Below are 14,159 nucleotides of genomic sequence, written 5' to 3'. Positions count from 1 at the left end.
ACTTTTTTGCAGCGCCGTTGCACACAAGTTTCAGCTAAAAGTGTAACAGTGGCTGTGTGCTGCCATTGATAATTTTGAAGTGACCATGTAATCTGTTGTTTCCCTTACTAGAAGATTAATCGACATTTAGAGTTATAGAGGCAAAGTAGAGTGTTAACATAAATTGATTTGACTGTAAAAAAAATAAAATGAAATAAAATAAAATAAATAATGGCAGCCCAAAAAAGGATAATTAACTTGAAGGCTGAGGCTTAAATCAATAGTTGTTAACTCAACTGCAATGAATCTTTTGTTAATTCAACGGAATAAACTTCTCACTTAGGGTGGGGAAGAAGATGGGATTAAAACAGATGTGTTGCAAGAAAACAGCTGCATTTCCACATGTGCCCCAGAACATGAGGAAATCATCGCTTCTGGCAAAATTGATTCTGCATCACCCTTGATGTGCTTCCCCTCTACATCGGCAGAAGATCACAAAGAAACAATCACCTCTAGCAGAAATGAATGTGTGATACCCTTGATTGCCATTAGCTGCCCTACCACATCTGGGGAAGGACAGAAAAAAGCCCTCCCTTCTGGCAACGATGAATGCACAATACCCTTTTTAAGCCTCCCTTCAATAAGTGGAGAAGAATATGATGAAACCATTGCTTCTGGCAACAGTAAAAGCACAATACCATTGACCAGCACTCCTCCTGCTTATGCAGGAGACGATGATGGGGACCTCATCGGTGATATCAATGATGAAAGTGGGATTCCTTTGCTCAACTGCTCTTCAACATATGCAGCAGGAAATGAAGGAACTGACATCGCTGATGGCAGCAATGCGATACCTTTGGTGGTAGTTTCGTCATCCGCGTCAAACCAGGAAGATGTTCCCACCAAAAATATGGGCGATGAATGTGATGAGGATTGCGAGTCATTTGCTCCACTTGATCTTATAAAACTTGCCTGGCAGATTGCAAGTGGCATGGTAAGCTAATAATGATTGGAATGACATAAGTCAATTTTCGCAAACCATCTGGTTGTAATCGCTATAATTGCTCAGCTAGCTTCAGGGTCTAGCCATAGCAGCAATAAGATCTATCTTTGTGACTGGGAATCACGATTACCTAAACTCTATCCAAGTCAGTGTTGTAATATTGTTGTTCGCAGCATTAAGTGAAATCTTTGCATTGCTTAAAAGGTGGTTGATTGGTCCTCTGAGCTTTGTAATGTCTGACTTGGCATATCAGCACATGTTGTTGCTCCCAGTTTCTTTATGGTGTTCGGTTAGTATCATACTGACGAGATTTTTAGTGGAGTGGAAGTATTGAACTCCTATCCTTGTATAAACAAATTCTTTCGTTTAAAAAGTGCTAATACCTAACGCGAAGTAAGTCTATTTGAAGAAATCAATTATGTTAGGAGTCACTTCCACTGGATGTACAATTGGCGTGATGTGATCAAGGAGTCTCTTTGGCCCGACGGTTTCTTGAAATTCTCCAGTTCCCAACCCACTAGCCAGGACTTTGCATCTCAAATCCATAGGAATACCCATGGTTATTCTTTTTCGTTTACAGACCTATCTTTCCCAGAAGGGCCTAGTCCACAGGGACTTAGCAGCAAGGAACATTCTCGTGGGTCATGGTAAGAGAGTCAAGATTGCTGACTTTGGATTGATGAGGCATTTGTACCATGACGTGTACAAAGTAGACACTGGGAAGAAACTGCCAGTGAAGTGGATGGCTCCCGAGTCAATTTTTGAAGAGATCTTCACCACCAGGAGCGATGTGTGAGTAGTAGGTTTGATAACTAACGCAATGCAGCGCGCGTGCAAGGATTGCAACAAAAAAAAACGTGGCTTCGATACAACAATCATTTTATTTGCACAATGCATCCGTTATCTGTACTATTTTTCCTCATAATTGAACAAAGTGTTTCGATGGTTTTAGTCTTTTATGAGAAATGTATGTTAGAAACGGTAACAATGCACTGAATACAAAGAACTTCGCAATTCGCAGATTTTTCTTTGTTATGGAAAGAACCCTGTTAAATGCAGGGCATGTGTAGTTCGTCAAAAAATTGCTATTGAATGCGGAAAGGCTTTCTCGGAAATACGCCTATTTCTCGAGAACCACTCGTTAGAATTGAACGCAATTTGGCACAAAGATACTTTGAAATACGTAACTGGAGTATTGAAAAAAATTTAAACTTTAACAGAGGAAATTCTAGATATTCCAGTGAACCTTCAAGAAGAGATAATTAAAGATTTCTCTGTCAATTAAATTTTTATTAAAATAGTGTTAACTTGTGAGCATCGTTACAAGCTTGTTGCATGCAAATTATAAAGAAAATCTAACGACCAGTTTTTCTGCAAATAAACAAAACCGATTTTAAAGGCCTGTTTATATTTATTCATGTTGCCATGGCAATTGCATATACGTCAGCTTAACTATCAAAAACCAAAGATCGTATTGTTAACTTTTTACCTACCATTTTTGGGGACCAAAGGATCAAGGGTTTTAGAAAAAAAGGTAAATGAAACATTGGTAGGGAGTCAGGGTGGCTTAGTGGTTATCTATCGGGCCTCCCACCACTGCGAGCCGGGGTTCAATTCTGGCCTCGGCCAGCATATGGGCTGAGTTTCAGTCGATCTCAACCTGACTCGAGGGTTTTTTTCCGGGTTCTCCGGTTTTCCTCCCTCATCAAAATCGACTCGCAGCTATTTAACATCTAGCTGTGGTGCTGTGCTCCGACATCAAACATGGACTGTACAGTGGCAGCTAGAGGCGCATTTGTATGCTTTCAGCCCGATGTCGTGAGCCGCGCGCTTTGCAATTCAGTCGTCGACTGCAAGTAAGGGTGATTAGCACTAGCAATATTTAACTGTGTTCAGCCACCTTAAGTCAGTACTGAAACACAAGATAATCAATATTGTTACTGTATTTTCCATTTCCTATTTTCCCATCCCCATAATGCAATACGTCTTGTGGGGTTCTTTACATACAAACAATACAAGTTATTTACTGTTGGGCCTGTATCATGCTTCAGTGAATTGGATATCCATTGTTTAACCGCCCCCGCCCCCCCCCCCACAAAAAAAAATGAACTGTATTATGGGATTTTTGAAAAAAGCAAATTTCATAGATTGTATTCAATGTTGGAGATAGCTTGTCATCGTTGGTATTGTATTAATTAAATTTCACTTCTAATTACAAACTATAAAACCAGCAGCAACATGAACACTATTTAGTTTTGCTGATCCATTTGTTTTACTTGCAGTTGGTCCTATGGCGTGGTCCTGTGGGAAATCGCAACTCTTGGTCAGTGATAAGAATTACTTATACAATTTTAATTAATATATTTTTACCATACTTTTAGTCGTTTGCTGATAATGAGACTCGAATGCAAGAACATGTGTTTTGTGAAACTACAGTTATTCAAAAGTGTGTGTATCATCTCTTCGATATTACGATAACCTGGCCCTGGCCTGGCCCGGATAACTTTATCCAATAGATAAGCCTCCATCTTTTTTTTTTATAAAATATACTCCACATTGCACAATTAAACGTTGGCCACTTGACTGGCTGACTGACTTGCCAATGACCCACTTAGCATCTGACCTGTTGAACGAACGAGCAAACAAAGGAACGATTTTCTTATTTATTTTTTTGCACTTTAAAAGCCCATTACATAAATTGTTAGTGACAGAGTGGCTGAAACAGTATGCTTATTAAATTGAAGCAACAATTAGACTATTGCACAAGACCGTGTTATTAAAGCTTGTCTCAGTGCTGTTTTTAGCTTTATATATAAATTTAAATTGGTTGCCTTACTTTGACAGAGTAGGTACAGGCTTTTGCTAACAGGTGATCTTTAATATATGAATACAAACCATGATTACGTTTATTTTGGAGACTAGACGTTGGGTTGTGAGTCATAAAATTTACACACAACCCGCGAAAAGTTCCCATTTCTTCGTTTCCCCGCCGTTTACTATACTATGTCATATCTTGATTCAGGTAAAGGAATGTGTTAAATTAGAGTACTTTTGTTCTAACTTAGATGGCCATATAGGATATCACATCACATATCAAGTCTTATTCGAGCCACTTACGGAAACTAGAAATGAACCGATGATCAGTAATAGTAGTACGACTGAGTGGAGTACAATTAAGGGAGTAATCGTGCAAATGATTTCAAAATTGGCCGAACGCGCAGTGCGAGGCCGATATAATTTAGGAAGTAATTGTGGAAATGGTTTCAAAATCAGCCGAACTCACAGCACGAGGCTGATTAGAAATTACGCGTAATAGGTACGATTAGTTTTAAAAGCTGCTACTGTCCTGGTATGCGAAAGTTCAGTTTGGTTTTCAGTCCTTGGCTTTAAATCGTTGCATCCTTAAGCTCCCTATTCACGAAGTTAGGGAGAATGACCAAGAAAGATGAACTGGCGTTTCAAGTGCGTCTTGAAAGAAAAAGTGCATTTTCTGTTCACCGCTTGCTAGTTGGCACTTGTCTGTATAAAAAATTGAAATGAAAGTCTATGAGTTTTGTACTCTTGGTTCTCCGCCTTGCGAAACAATAGGCAGAAGTCCAATTTATATTATCACTATTGTCAGTCTACAGTCCATGAACCCGAGTCACCTCTCTTGGCTAGTGTCCAGGGTTTAAATTTTTCTCAGATTCTCTGTACACAAGTGTACTTACTTAACTAGTATTTTTTCTTTATAGTTCAAGAAAGCGGGCTTGAATTTTAGTACGTTTTCGGCTATGTAAAGTTCCTTCTAGGGAAATAAAACCGGTTGTTACTGATGATGCTGCCGATCCATCCATCTAGGCCCGGAATTTTGTTTGGTTGCCCTATTGTTCCAGAACAATCACTCTTTGTATCAGAACAATAGGGAAACCAAGTTACGTCACAATTACTCAAGATGGCGGAGCCCATGAAATTTGAAAGCCAAAATAAGCGTTTTTGGAATTTATTTTTCTCGAATACAAACGTTTTCATTGGAAAAAGATTGAGCAATTCCAATTGTAAACATTATGTTCTGTAGTTTAAAGTTATTTTGTCGTTTTAGTGGAGGTTCCCTTTAAGTCTTGCACTAATTCGAATGCTGAGGACAGGGATTTTACTGAAGCAATTAAAATCAATGTAGCATCATCCGCAAACTGGGTTATATTTACTTCGTGATTATCTGCGTAGACACTTCTTATGGTTGCGTTGTTTCCAGTTGCTTTGGCCATTACATGTACCTCCACGTAAAGGATAAAGGAGATGCGTTGACAGAGAACAGCCCTTTCTTACACCTCAAAAATTGAATGAAAAAGACTGGACAGGCTGACTGACAGATGGATGGACTCATGCACTGACTGGTTCGATGAGTAAATGAACTAAGAAGAGTGAAACGTCTAGCTAGCTGACTGTTTGTCCAACTGCCTATCTGGCTGACCTACCGACCCACTCTGACTGACTAAATGAATGCGTTATCAAAGGAGCTGGCTGGTTAACTACAACTGTAACCGACTTAATGAGTGACTCAAAGGCTAACTGGCTGACCGGCTAACATTGACTAACAGGCTGACTGACTGACTGACTGAATGACTGAGTAAACAAATGAGGGAATGACCCAAATCTGGCCATCCAACTCGTAACGCAACTATCCAAAGGACTGAGCGGTTGACACAGAGACTGAGTGGTTAACCAGTCGATTAATTGAATAACTAACTGACTGACAGGCTGAATGAGCAAGGAAAGAAATGAAGGAAGTTAGTGTGATGAATGAGCAGTGTGTTTTGTTTTGTTTTGTTTTGTTTGGGAGAGGGGGTGGGGTGAGGAGAGGTTATCTGTCTGTAAGATAGTCCAACGCCAAGGTTTATACGTGACCAATCCGCCACATTTTCCTCAGTTCATGATAAATATAGGCTGAACGATCTCGATTTTCCCAAGTTTGTGTGTACTTGTTTATTGTGAGGTTCAAATGTTTATGAAATCGGGGTTTTCTTTAGTAAAACACCTCGCTTTCTTTAAATGGTTTATGGTGTGCCTCAAGACATGTTTTGTGAATAATTTACAGGGGGCTCACCTTACGCTCTGAAGAAACACAAAGAGGTCTTGGAGAGCTTGAAGAGTGGTTACAGACTGGAAAAACCTGACATCTGCACAGACCGTGTGTAAGTTCTCCCTAAGTAACTATAGACAGGAAACATCATATGAAACCATTTTAAGAAAGGTGTGGTACATACGATCGAAGGAGGAATGTTTTAAATTTCATAGTGTGAGTGAGTTGTTTGATCTGTTTTCATGCCTCTTTGCATCCGTCTTCTTGAAACACAAAATGCTTGATGATAACTACTACGCTAACTACCAGGTAACACAGTTGAAATTTGTTGCGACTTCATTAGAATGTGAGTTTGAAAGAAAGACCTCCTGTCGTATCTGGTCTCGCAGAACTCAAAGATGTAAAAAACCACGGGCTTTGCCTTACTTTCCATTTCCTCCGACTCACACTTCCTGAAACGACACAAGAATTGACTGGAGCTACAGTTACATGGATTTCAGAAACCGCCTTTAGGTATTTTACTAGTTTACCTACATTGTAGAAATGCTGCCGAGGGGAAGGGAGATAGTCAAGTAGGCTTGCAGTAATTTAAGGACGGTTCGCTGGCGAAGCTGCGATAACGTTTATCACGGATAAAAGAAGCAAAAATGAACTACAAGACTAAAAAACAGAGCAGTTTTACAGGTTAAGTTACCTCGAATTGGGAGAGTAGCTGCAAGCTTCTGTTGTAATTATAATCTTCTGTGTAACGAGCAATTTACTCACATTTATTAAGAACGAGGACTCTGGGACGTGCATCTTAAAGGCCCAGTTTCACCCATTCGGCATTGCGCCCGTTTGTTATTGTTTTCAAATGACGAAATGATTCCTCACTGGCTCTTTGCTTATCGCCGGTTTCCTCTGTTTCTTGTCGATTCGAAGCGCGCCAATTTAAGATTGTCTTTTTCACTTTCTTTGGCTAATAACTTGTATTGAAAAGTTTACCGTATCCGTGGTTCATGGACAGCTTTCTACAAGACGCCGCCAACACACCTGTAAATTTTTACGGGTCAGCACTGGACTCTAACGAAGAGGACAACGAGGAAGAAGGATTAGGCGTAACTACAGAGGTGAGACATTTCAAATGGCAATTTGCACGCGGCCGCGGTACTGAATTTATATTTCGTTACAACACCTGTATTGTTTCTTTCTTTTTCAGGGAATAGAAAATGAAAGACTCAACTGTATTTGTTCAGGGCAATGTGCACGGAAGAGAGGAAGAGGAGAGTGTCCGTGCAAAGCAGTCGAGCTCAGTTGTGCCGACGCTTGTAAATAATTGTGTCAAGTCCAAGTGCAAAAATCAGGTATGATAACACCGTATGATACAGAAGCTTACAAATGAATGTTCTATCACAATAATTTAACCATTCTTCTAGCGTTTATTTATATATTTTTTCGTCTACGGATTTGGTATCAACAGTAGCAGTCACACAAAAGAAGTCAGAAAGAAGCCAGGAAAATTGAAAAATTATACGAGACTTACCTGTAAGTTGAAGTTTGATTGGAATTCTATCGAGTCATCAAACTGCACCAAGGGATTACATGAGATAGCTAGACGCATGCGCATAACCAGTATTTACAGCCGAATGTGAGTGTCGCAATTGACTCCAGGTTAGTAGAATACAAAAGTCCTCAAAAAACCATACCCAGTCTGGGAGGGTGAAATGTGAGGTAAACATTCTGCGGTGGGCATGTGATCCCTTGGTGCAGTTTGATGACTCGATAGAATTCCAATCAAACTTCAACTTACAGGGAAGTATCGTGTAATTTTTTAATTCTATCTCGGCATCACTGCCCAGGGATCCCATGAGATTTCAAAGACAAGACAGTCACATGAGGACAAATAAACTGCAGAATACAGTAAAATAAGAACTTCTTTTAATGGAAATAGGAAATAGAAACGCTCAGATTAACAAGTCTACAACAAAGCAAACAGTGGGGTGTTACATATAACAACTACACCCAATATAACATGGCCTCAAATGACCTACTGGCCAGATAAAAAATGTGTGTACAAATGATCGGGAGATTTCTCCTCCTGGGAAAAAACAAGTCCACGTGAATGGACAGGACTTTGTTAGAAGTTACTCATTGTAGTACTGCTGATGCAAAGGCTGTGGATTGGACTGGTTTATCGTAGAATCGATCAAAAGATCTAGACGAGGACCACCCTGCCATGCGCAAAATCTCGTCCATTGAAATACATGCTGCCTTGGCTTTGGAAGTGAAGGCACACCGAGTGCTGTGTGGTTTGAATGATGCAACATCAATTCCAGCAGAATACATAACAGTTCGAATCCATCTTGACAAAGTTTCCTTTGAAATTGCTTTGTGTGGTCTGGTGAAGCTAAGAAATAACTGAGTTTCTTTTCCTCTCAAGGGCTGGGTCCGTTTAAGGTATTCCGTTAGGTATGAATAAACACAGAGGGACTTGTCATGAGGGTATGCATGCAACATCACTGACGGTGGCTGATAGCCAGGCCTACTTTGTTTAACGTGAGCGGGTAAAACAAACTCAAAACATGAAGATGTATCTTTCATGAAGTTAATATTAAGCATATGCAAAGTCTGGCTCCTCTGTGCGGAGACCAGGGCAACTAGCATTGTTACTTTCAGAGTCAGTGTCTTGAGATCTAACTTCTCCATAGGGCTTAATCCTGAAAGATATGACAAAACTGGCTGCACATCCCAAGTGGATTGATATCGAGGCATAGGTGGTGTACATTTATAGATCCCTTTCATGAATCTTGATACTATTGGGTGACTCCCAATAGGTGTCCTGTCTGAAGATACAGTGAGTGCTGATAGAGCACTTCTGGCTGTATTTAGTGTTGTGTACGTTAAACCTTGTTCATGAAGTCGAACTAAAAAATCCAGCACAGAAGTCACAGATGGGCTATAGGGAGAAACTTGTTGTTCACCACAAAACTCAAACCATCGCCTGAGGTATGGTTGGTATTGCTTCTGTGTTCCAACGGACCAGGAGTGTAAGATAATTTCTGTAGCTTTCCCTGAAAAGTTGCTCTGGAGGAAGCCTTGCCGGAGACTCTGCAAGCCAACAGGCGAAGTCGCTTTTGTAAGGGGTGTAGAGCACCGCTGTGAAGTTGTGTTAGTAGATTGGTGGATTGGGGGAGAAGGAGAGGTCTGTCTATCAGAAGGTGTAACAATGTTGTGAACCATGGCTGGGTTTGCCAAAGAGGGATCAGTATCACTCCTGTTGCCTCGTGGAATTCTATTTTCTGCAGGCATGAGGCAATTACACTGAAAGGGGGAAAACAGTAAAAATATGAGTTAGCCCGATTCATATGAAAAGCGTTCACAAACTTTGCTCCAGGATCTGGCTTCCACGAAACATAGTCCTGAACCTTAAAATTTAGCCTGGATGCAAACAGGTCAATTTGGAAAGGGCCCCATATATTGCTGATATCTTCAAACACTTTCGTATTTAGGGACCATTCTGTTGAGCCATCAAAATTCCTGGATTCTTGGTCAGCAACTACGTTAGTAACGCCTGGGATGTGGCATGAGCTAAGCCAAATATTCCTGCTATTAGCCCACTGCCAAATCTGCAATGCCATGTCATTGCAGTCATTCGACTTAATGCCTCCCATAGCATTGATGTACGACACTGTAGTAGTATTATCTGACTGGATCCTTATGTGTTTATCTGTTAAGTCACTACACAAAGATTGCAAGCCAAACAAAACTGCTTTCATTTCTAAATAATTGATGTGGAAAGAGTGTTCTTTAGCACTCCAAAGTCCTCCAGTCTGCTGTTCTTCACACATTGCCCCCTACCCTATGTTAGAGGCATCAGTAGTGAGGGTTAAGTCAGGGTTGGTTTGGATTATATTTTTAAATGCTGTATTCACGTTGATCACCCACCAGTGCAATTCTGATCTGGCCTTTGCACTCAAGCTCATGAGTGCATCATAATCACCCTTGTTAATTGTTAAAGCTGAAATCTTATTTCGTTCTAAATGTCTGTAGCGCAACTCGCCAAACTGTACTCCTGGAAGACTGGATACCAACAGCCCTATGACCCGAGCAACCTCCCTAATAGTAGGATTGCTCTGATTTAGAAGGTTCTCACAGGTCTGTTTAACAATAATAGCTTTCCTGGGTGGAAGGCGTATAGTCATTGAGTTGCTATTCAGCAAAAGTCCAAGAAACTCCAATTCTTGCGTGGGTATGAGCACTGACTTAGTAGGGCGGATGACAAACCCTAATTTGAGAAACGTATTTGTTGTCTCCCAAATGTTTCCCCCGCGGGAGGTATAAGTGTGACCCATGAGAAAAGAGTCATCAATGTGTCCCATGCAGAAATGCCCTAGGGATCTGAGGTGAGCATAGATTGGCTTCAACACTTTGGTAAACAATCGTGGGGCAGATGCTAACCCATTTGGAAGGCAGGTAAATCGAAAATAATTGCCTTGCCATTCAAACTTGAGAAAATTACGATCCTCTACTGAAATAGGAATAGAATAATATGCATCCTTGAGATCCACTGACGCCATAAAGCATACTGGTCGCATGAGTCTGAGGGCGGCATGGATGGTATCCATTTTGAAATGATAGTATGCCACAAACTCGTTGAGGGGTTTTAAGTTCAAAATGAGCCTATGGCTACCATCCTTTTTGGGTCTCACAAATATGGTAGAGATAAAGTCTCCATCACTGGGCTTAGATGGTTCTATAACCCCTTTTGTGAGGAGTTTGGCTATTTCAAGGTTTATGATGTCTTTGTCCGCAGACGAAAAAATAATTTGTCTGGGTTGGGTAGCCTGCACAGGTCTACAATGCCCCTCAAACTCTATGTGATGATGCTGGATGGCATCAAGAATAACAGGATCAGTAGTAACTGCTTTCCAGTTTGTTATGTGCTCCTTAACACAACCTGCTTTAAAGTTAAGGACCAGCTGGGATAGCAATTCTGCATTCACAATAGATGGGACTTTTTCCCTCACCTTGTCTTTCATTGATCCTTCCGGATTGGAGTGTGTTGTTTGGTGTGGGCACCCCTTGGTGCCCGGCTGTTGGCTAAAAAATGCCTTTGGGAATTTGCCTTCTGCGTGGTGAATTGCCCATGTGCCCTAGCATATGGCTTTGCAAAATGTGGTCTGTTAAACCTTTGTTTAGGAGCCTTGTAGCCCTGGGATGATGTGCTGGTACTTGAGGGTTTTTGCATCTGTATCCCCGCTTTTTTCAGTTCCGCCATATCTTTTAAATGTTTAGAGAGATCATCTCCAAACAACTTAGATGTTGTTTTAATCTCTTCCTTGCAGAGTCGAGTGTAAGGCGGATTTAACTCGGGTTTAATTAATTCCCGTCTCTTCATGTTCAACTTGTGGTGCGTATTGCACAAAAGAGCAATGCTATCCATGATAACCGTGAGAGTTTCTCTCGTATTTGGCGTGTCGCCAGATTGAATGGAGCTAACAAGCTTGCCACTCAAAGTACACAGTGCAGATAAGCCAGGCAACAAAAATTCCTCTACTCTTTGGAATGCTAAATCCACCGTTCGACTCCGACGGGGGAGCAAATCCCACACCTCTTCATTGACACTGGTGATGTTAAGACGACTGACATTCTCCGGTGGTGAATATTTGTCGGCGCTCTCTTTAACCGTGTCGGTAGAGAGGCCACCAGTGAGCATGTTGTCGACGAGGGTGGCAATCTTTGCCTCGATGGCCGGGGATGTTTTCGTGTTGGGTAGGTAAGCCTGGGTCAGGCTATCTACGATGCTGTTATGGCCCTGAGGCTCCGAGTCGGAGCGAGTGTCAGAAGCCATGTTGTTTGATGCGTTTGTGTTCGCGCCTGAATCGCGCGTGCAGTCATTCACTACTGCTGTGATCTGAGTGATGTCCAGTGAATCGGCTGGTCTGTCGGGATTTGGCCCGGCTGCATCATCTTGGAGGAAGATATCTTCCTTTAGGTCCGCCAATACTGCTGTTTGTGCCTAAGAAGCCTCGCTTAACTGAGACAACGTGGTGGTAAGATTTTGGAGAACGAGTGCCAAGCTGTTGCTGCCGTCCGGAACAAACTCCCGGAGTTCTGAGACCGAGGGTGTTGTTGAGCTATCTTCCGTCGTTACCGACATAGCTGCCTATGTAAGAAATCGACTGGCCAACTATTTTCCTGAGAAAAGAGTGGAATAGGCTAAAAAACAAGCGAAATTTCTATCCGCAAATCTAAAGCTGCAAAACTGATTTCGCGCGCCAAAAGCACTGATTATGCGCATGCGCCTAGCTATCTCATGGGATCCCTGGGCAGTGATGACGAGATAGAATATATAAATTCCTGATGGTGCCGAGCGGTGGGACTTTCCATTCACGATTTGACCCGGGGTATGGACGAGTAGGTTCTTACTGGTCGGATTTTTGTCGGAACCCATTGAAAAAACCTTTCCTACCCCTTCACTTTTTGTCGGTGCCTTTGAAAAAGATTCCTACCAGTCGAATTCTGATTGACCTCATCCATAGGGGGGTGGGGGGGGGGGGGTGTGGGGGCGTGGGGGTGTCAACATCCGTCGGCATTGCTGATTCTCAAATATGTAATGCTGGCATCTAGCCGTAAATCTCAAGCTTGTATAGGTTATCTTTATTCGAAAATTATCTTTATTTTGTGAAGTTTCTTGCTAGGAATTCATTCAATCCCTGGATAACCCTACAAAGAATGACTTGCTGTTAAATCATTGAGTATGGGCAGGGGCAGTTTGGACTTCGCTAAAAAGCTAGTTGCAGACAACCTATCCGAAGAGCCTGCACCTCCAAAATACCTACCTGTACCATGGTGCCAGTGTCAGGTTTGTGTGCCAATGGAAACAGAGGAAGAAAATGTCTGTTGCAAGAAACGGCAGTGCATCACTTCTTATTGAACATTTCATAACATTTGCTTGGACAGAGACATTCTTGAAGTGTGCATGAAGGCACGGTGTGATATCAGAGCTGATGAATTCCATTTTTCCATGGAAAGCTTACGCAAAGCAGCCTATCGTCAGTTCTCTCTCTGGAAATATAGGAAATTGGGTAGAAGGAACAAGACGAGTCCTACGTGCTTGTGCAGTAAGGATGATTCGACAAGCATTCCCTTCTCCTGGTGGGAGATACATGGGATTTCGATATAATTGACATGTGAACATGTCACTCATGCTTAGTGCATATTATAGGCCTGATCAGAAACACATATTCCCTCCCATGCCCATTTTTACCTTGGCCTGGATCATGTTATTGGGTTGTCTGGCCAATCACTACTGATAGTCATAAGCAGAAAATGAACTTTATCAAGACGTATTTATTCTGTTACCTGCTATTTCTATACATTTAAAGAAACCAACTTATTAACTGCATATAACAAGTACTGAATTTACATAAAACTTTGTTGAAAAATGATGTAATTCAAAACTATTGCTTGCTTTTCTTCGTCATTATTATAAATTTATCTTTATCATTATTTATAAATTCATTCCATCAGCTTGCTGTAGATGTCTGTTATGAAAATTGGGACTATTTCCCTGCTGATGCATCTACTAGGACGTAACATAGATATGAAACATTGTTTTGTTCAAACCTTTCCATGTAACAGGGAAAGCCCTTAGTCCATTTGTACTTCAGTCTGTAAATGTTAATAAATACATGGACATTTTAGAAACAGTTTCTGATGCAGAAAGATGTAGCATGCTGTTCCAATGCTCATTTTAGCTTCTTTTCAAAACAAAAAGGTCCTTTCATCAACTCTTCAGTTGGCGGGGGCTCCTTCATGCCAATAGTGTGGGCAATTTGCTTTCGGTAAGATTCATTCATTCTATCGGAAGGCAATGTGAAACTTCCCTCATACATGGAGCGCCTACGCAGCATTTTTGCTACTGGTAAGGGGAAGTAACTGAAAGATTTTTCTTCTTTCACAATTTCGGCATGAAATTTTTGAAACCTTTTTGACTATTTTCTATGGCCTTGTTCTTTTCGCGCTTTAGTAAGTTTTGATTTTCTTGACAAGTGCATGTTGTGGTTGATTGCAGCCAGCGTTACTCTCATGATGAAGTAAGGATACCTAGTGGTAGGTGATCAGATACTACAC

At 41.3% G+C, this 14,159-nt stretch overlaps 3 protein-coding genes across 7 annotated transcripts in view; 1 reads left to right on the top strand and 2 right to left on the bottom strand.

The window, feature by feature from the left end:
• Nucleotides 1-14,159, bottom strand: part of LOC138024274 (uncharacterized) — an 847,896-nt gene that overhangs the window by 107,326 nt on the left and 726,411 nt on the right. The window lies entirely within an intron of this gene.
• The window catches only part of LOC138024233 (uncharacterized), a 42,432-nt gene that overhangs the window by 21,606 nt on the left and 6,667 nt on the right, over nt 1-14,159 (top strand). For both annotated transcript variants that reach the window (XM_068871363.1, XM_068871362.1), the window contains exons 10-13: nt 323-973; nt 1,563-1,774; nt 3,265-3,305; nt 6,060-6,156. In XM_068871363.1, the coding sequence (XP_068727464.1) occupies nt 323-973; nt 1,563-1,774; nt 3,265-3,305; nt 6,060-6,156 (1,001 nt within the window). The remainder of the gene's footprint in view (nt 1-322; nt 974-1,562; nt 1,775-3,264; nt 3,306-6,059; nt 6,157-14,159) is intronic.
• Nucleotides 10,834-12,560, bottom strand: LOC138024269 (uncharacterized). The gene has a single exon (XM_068871425.1). It carries the CDS (start codon nt 11,872-11,874, stop codon nt 11,059-11,061), a length of 816 nt encoding a protein of 271 aa, XP_068727526.1. The 5' UTR covers nt 11,875-12,560; the 3' UTR covers nt 10,834-11,058.

The sequence above is a fragment of the Montipora capricornis genome, chromosome 11 (assembly GCF_036669925.1).
Source record: "Montipora capricornis isolate CH-2021 chromosome 11, ASM3666992v2, whole genome shotgun sequence".
Classification (NCBI taxonomy): Eukaryota; Metazoa; Cnidaria; class Anthozoa; order Scleractinia; family Acroporidae; genus Montipora; species Montipora capricornis.
The sequence above is the reverse complement of the archived record's forward strand: the minus strand, read 5'-3'. Positions and strand labels throughout refer to the sequence as shown.